This window comes from Cupressus sempervirens, chromosome 4, assembly GCF_028749045.1.
Source record: "Cupressus sempervirens isolate cs-2001-9-10 chromosome 4, ASM2874904v1, whole genome shotgun sequence".
NCBI lineage: Eukaryota > Viridiplantae > Streptophyta > Pinopsida > Cupressales > Cupressaceae > Cupressus > Cupressus sempervirens.
In genome coordinates, this window is record NC_143121.1 from 828,316,817 (window position 1) to 828,322,860 (window position 6,044).

The 6,044-nt window shown below is 35.3% G+C and overlaps 1 protein-coding gene across 1 annotated transcript; it reads right to left on the bottom strand.

Moving 5' to 3' along the window:
• Nucleotides 1-1,425: 1,425 nt before the first annotated feature.
• Nucleotides 1,426-5,802, bottom strand: LOC149563949 (UPF0496 protein At4g34320-like). The gene is made up of 2 exons (XM_089827055.1): nucleotides 4,223-5,802; nucleotides 1,426-1,766 (listed from the first exon to the last, which is right to left on the bottom strand). The coding sequence occupies exons 1-2, from the start codon at nucleotides 5,782-5,784 to the stop codon at nucleotides 1,760-1,762; spliced, it is 1,569 nt and encodes a 522-aa protein (XP_089683181.1). The 5' UTR covers nucleotides 5,785-5,802; the 3' UTR covers nucleotides 1,426-1,759.
• Nucleotides 5,803-6,044: the final 242 nt, after the last annotated feature.

Below are 6,044 nucleotides of genomic sequence, written 5' to 3' on the forward strand. Positions count from 1 at the left end.
AGCACTTGAGTTGCCAATCTCCTTTTACATTTCTACAATGCCTAATCCTATATTTACAATTAATTGAAGACATGTAGAAGGGGATTTGAATAAATAAGTTAAAAGAAGGTAGAATTCTATTAATGTAAGAGAGAAGTATTTATGTTTTTGTGTATTAAGTAGTGGTTATAAAATGAATATAAGATAGATATAATAAGATAATAAATAGAGAGATAAATACATATGTATCCCTCCCTCTATTCTTTTGCCCGCCTATGACTCTCTCCATTTCTCTTCCAAAAATGCTCTCTCTATGATCACTCTCTTCTTCTCCCACTCTTTATATATCTCTCCTCCCAGCCATGTCTTTCTCCATCTCTTCATCTCTCATATTTTCTTTTTTGTCCATTTCTCTATCTCTATGTCCCTCTCCCCACTTACCTATTTCTTTTTCTCTCTTTTACTTTCTACCACTATCTATATTTGTCACTATCTCCACATCTCACCCTCTATCTCTCTTTTTGTATCTATAAACATATTTCCCTCCTCTTCTCTTGCCATTTTTTCTATTAGCATATCTCCCCCTCTCAATCCATTGAGACCCCCCCTCTCTTTATAAATAGAGATAGAGATAGAAAAATAAAGGAAGAGATATACAAAAAAATATTAATATTTAGTAATAAGTAGAACTATAATTATATAACATAATATAATAACTTAAATCTAAAATTTTGAAGTTTTTTTTCACGATTTTCCACCATGTTTACACCTTTAAATTTACACTGAAAGATTAGCTAGTAAAATCTACATCTTCCACTATCTCTTGTTTCTTTTGTTTATTTGTGAATGGAAGTAGGTAAATTTATAGTCTAGTTTAGCAAGTTGACGAGTCAATGCTAGCACAAAAAAATAGAGATAAAATTATATCTTTAACTTTGTTCTATGTAGCAAGAGAATTAAGAAATAAATAAATATATAAATAGTTTTCTTCAAGATACTCTATCAACTCACTTTGTGTCTCTCCCTCTAGGGGCTATGGAATTCATGAATATAAAATATCTAACCTTACTTCTTCTTTTATAAAAACATTATTAGATTAAAATTCAAAATGATCACCACTTAGGCTAGAAAATATCTTCTATCATTGATAAACCATAATAGTAATGTTTGTGTTGTTGTTATTGTTACAACAATGTATTCACTGCAAAATAATTTAGCAATAATTACCACCTTCTCTTTCTCATGATCTCTTGTATAGATTGCTTTATTCACTCGAAAAGATTATATAAAATTGATCCTAATTTTCCATATAGAAATAAAAAATATGAAGTTTTACTAGTGCTACCATATAAGACTTTGTAAGAACCTAAGCTAAAGAATTATATTCTTCCATCCTAAACATACAAATTCTTGTAATAGAAATCTAGAAGGAATTAGTCTTAGAGATGCAATAAGCAATCCTCTCTTTAAATAATGAAACCTTATATCATATCACAATTTTTTAGTATAATAATATATATAATTAGATATTAGATACTTTTCTAGTAAAGAAGGAAGGTCCATAGTTTTGTTCAACATTTAATAGATCATATACAACTGGAAGAGTCTCCTTTCTGACTTGCCCTAACACTTAATTTAAAGTAGCTTCTTGTCCACTCTATAAGTATGTAAGTCCTTATTAAAATGAGAAATATGAATAGACATAATGAAATAGCCCCATATACTAGAAGTCTGGTGTGCCAAAATATAGTGCATATCCTAATTTTTCCATTGTAATCCATCACACCCTGAAAATCAAGCGAAATCTAGAATCAGAAAAATCTATTGGTAGAAAAAAGAAAAGTTATTTGATAAAAAAAAATTAGCTTTCCTTTTATCCTTCACAAATGGAAACCTCCATAGAGGATGAATCTTGGAAGTTGCTTTTCACTCCATTATAAATAATTTAACTTATTTGAAAATAAATCAATATTTTGGGTTATTAGTTTATTAATGATAGAAGAAGTTTAATCAATTAAAATGTAAATGAATAATAACTTTGTAATCAACACAAAAAAAAATAGGAATTGTAATATCTATATTAGAGGAAAAAAATCTTAATATGTTTTTTTTTCATATTTGGCTGGGGTTAGTCTCTCTTGCCTTCATTGCTGATGTTATTTGGGAAAAAAATTTAAAATGGTGGTGGAAGTGCAACTTTTATAACACTTAGAAGGGTAACTCTGGACCTTTTGGAGCAAGATTGATCATTTGAGATTCAAATGGTGAGCTTATTGCATGTAGAGGGAAACATTAATTGTATGGTACAAATAATGTTGTTAAGGAAGAGGTTGATCTCTTGGTAGTACTAGAAGCCAAGAAACTAGGAGTTAGGAAACTTCATGTGGAGGGCGATTCACAAATCATTGTCAATGTGATAATAAAAGGGGACAAGTTTTCTTAGCATTTGCAAAGCTACATGGATCAAATTAACATAGAATTAGCATCTTTGGATGACTTCAAATTATCACATGTCAAAAGGAAAGACAATAAATAGTGTGGCATCATGTCCAATTGGGCATTAGATCTCAATGTATGAAATTGTACTTGAGAATTTCCAAACTTTAAGGATCAATGGGTGAAATCATTCATGATCATTCCTTTCCTTTTTTGGCCACTGTCAACTTCATCCATTTAATATAGTATACATGCAATGATATTTATGTGATGGGAGTTCTTTTTGTTACTAGAAGTGCCATGTTATTACTACCAATTAGTTTGATACTGATGGAGAATGTTTGTTTTGTGTGCCCTTAGAATTGGATTCTTAGTGCAAGTTGGGTTTCATAATCACATTGTCATCTGAGAAGAATTTTGTAATTGGAGTGATGGAATTTTCTTTTACTCTCATATGCACCAGGCAAAAAATTCTTTAAAATGGACAAACAAACAAGATTAGGCTTGACATAATGTTCAATTTTGTGGAAAATAGATTAACTAAGAGTGGTTTGGTTCTACTAGGGCAATGTTCGACCAAGTTGAGAGATGCCACTAAACCATCACCAACATCTATTCCATGATCATGGCATGGGCTCTATACTGGGCGAGGATAGGGACATCATCAAGCTTTTCATGGAAAAATTAGTCCCTTGGGAGGCTTTAGGTGGAATAGAGGAGATTTTAGCAAATTTCATCCTAGAAATAGAGATAAATTTGGGTGATATGCAAAGTGGCTTGGAAAGGATTTGAAGGCACCAAGTTAACAATTTTTGTCTGATAATTACATGAAAGATTCATAAAAAGGAGGTTTGTAACGACTAGAAAAGGATGGTTTGGTATGAAAATAAAGGCAATGATTAAGCTTGGGATGAAGATGTAGAAAGCATGAAAGCTAGTTTTGTTTGGATGAATGAGGATAGAGCAAGACTTTAGGAGAAACTTCGGCAATGGGAGGTGGTTGGAAATTGAGAGCACAACATATCTAAAGAAAGAATCAATGTATGGCTGCACGAATAGATTGGTGGTGTCATGGTTCCAAGTTGGTACTAAGGGATGGTAGTTTTCCCTAATGATACCTTGCCATTTTATTGTAGTTCTCCAACTTGTTTGGGAGTTTATAATGTGTTTGATGCCCATTGTGCACAGGTCTCTTATGACTCCTTCATTTTTGAATGGGAATGTCCATTTAGGTTCTCTAGTGTGGCATGACGCTAACTTCTTTTGCATTGTACAGGCATGTCATGACTGTAATTGGAGGTTGTGGATATAGAAATTTGTAATTTCTGATTTTTTTGTGGTTGATGTCCATATTTACTTGCAGTTCATTTTGGGATTCCCATTTGTTTCAGGAAAGTCTTGGAAAGCCAAATTTGGCTGTTGGATTCAGAAATGTCTTGGAAAGCCAAATCTGGTTGTTGGATTGTAAAATTTTCCTATATTGACTATAATTCGGCTGTTAATAGCCTGTGGGAATTTTTTTGACTAATTAAATTCAGAAACTATTATTACAAAAAAAAATTAAAAAGAAAAATAAATAAATCTTTTGTCAGTATTCTAAATACAAATCTAAGTGATCAATTGATACAAATCTAGGTGTTCTGAATATACATTTGCAATTTGTTGTCAGATAACCTTTCAGATATTCTATATCTAAGATCTCTATCTAAAGATTATCTGTAATGGAGAAACTCCTAATCAATTTGAGTAAAGATTACCATTTTGTGTTCTCTAATTTTCTTCATTAATAAACCAATAATAAAAGTACCTGATGTTCTTGCAAATGACTAGGACGCTGTTATTTTGTATTTCCTGTCTGCAGCGACTCACATGATTTGAAATCTTGGTGATCTGGTTCCTAAAGCTCTCCCGCTTCTTCAAGATATCCTCAGCTACAGCCTTCTGAATATTGGTCTGCTCCTCAAAGCTTCGAATTTTCTTCACGAGACACATGAATACATCGTTATTGATATTGGACTGGTCGCCAAAGCTCTTGTGCTTCTTCATCAAATCCTCCACATCAGCACTCTGGAAACTGCTCTGCTTCTGATCCTTGCACATATGGAGATCTTCTTCCCCTAGAGCATTCTGAATATTTGTCTGATCCTCAAAGCTCTGGTGTTTCTTCTTGATATCCTCCACCACAGCATTCTGCCTGTTGATCCTGATCTGGTCTTCAAAGATCGGCTGTTTCTTCCTGATATCCTCCGCTGAAACATTCTGGGTGTTGGGCGGATCCTCACAGATCTCTTGTTTATTCCGCATATCTTCCACTTCAGCTTTCAGGGTACTCATGGTGGCCTGGTCCTCGTCATGACTCGGCCGTTGCTCCCTGATAAACCCCACTGTAGCCTCAAGAACATCGATTTGATCCTTAAAGCTCTGCTCTTCCTCCCTTATATTTTCGACCGCATCCTGCTGGTTTGCTTCGTCCTTGCAATACATGTCGACGCTTTCGAGAATCAAATCGATGCTGCTCTCCAATCGCTCCACGCTAACCTTGATTTGATTCAACTCGTAAAGCCCACCGTAGGTTATTTTCTGCATCAAGTCCAAAACCTCACATTTCACCTTGACGGTCTTCTCGTACTTTGCCAACTTAGAGCCGAACCAGCGGACCAAGCAGCTAACGGGATTCGAAATGGCTGTGAAAACGATCAATGGGTACGGCGCCGACGCCATGGTCCCTGCCACCACAGCACAAATAAAAAAGGAGGCAGTCACCGTCGCAAAAATGATGTAGAAAATCTTCCGGCAAGCCCTCACGCGCTTAAGGCTCTTATCCAACTTCCTCTTTTTTGCGTGAAGCTTCTCAAGAATTTGTTGGTGCTGTACGTGGGCAGACTTCAACAGCTCAGAAAAGTCCTCATTAAAGGAATTCTCAGCCTTAAGAAACTCCTCCAGCTTTTCCTTACATTTGCTGTACTGTGCCTTTCCGGGAGGAGGATTTGCGGGCGCTATGAAGCGTAACGCGACCTGAAGTAAACTGAGCTTGCCTTTCATCTTTCCCAGGCAATTGTTGATCTCATTGTAGAACTTTGAAGTCGTTGTATTGAGTTCCTCGTAGAGCTCAACCAGCTCTCTCAGGTTCCTATCTTTCCAGATATCTTTCTTGTTTTCCAGTATGAGATTTTTGAAGCGCCGGTCTTGTTCAGCCAAGCATGAGATGACCTTCCTTAACAAATCCGTAGACAAGCGGCCCTCAGCACTGGCGTTGATAACTACTTCAATCTCAGCTTCGAGGTTGTCGTCGAAACTCTTCACGTCTGAATCATCTCTGCACGCCTTTCTGTACCTCCTTTCCCAATTACTGGGCTCTTCGCCTCCCATCTTTAATCTCTCAACAATAGAAACACTACAACATGAAGGGGCTTTTAAGACAATATTGGAGACAATTTTTAAGTGAAAAGGGGCTTTTAAGACAATATTGGAGACAATTTTTAAGTGAATCGTTGTAATTAGAGACAAAAAGAAAGTTGCATATTGTCTTAAGTATTGTCTTTAAGTGAGTGTCTTAAACTATTGTCTTAAAGTATTGTCTTATAAAGACAATAAGGAACAAGTGCTACTATTGTCTCGTAGAGACGATT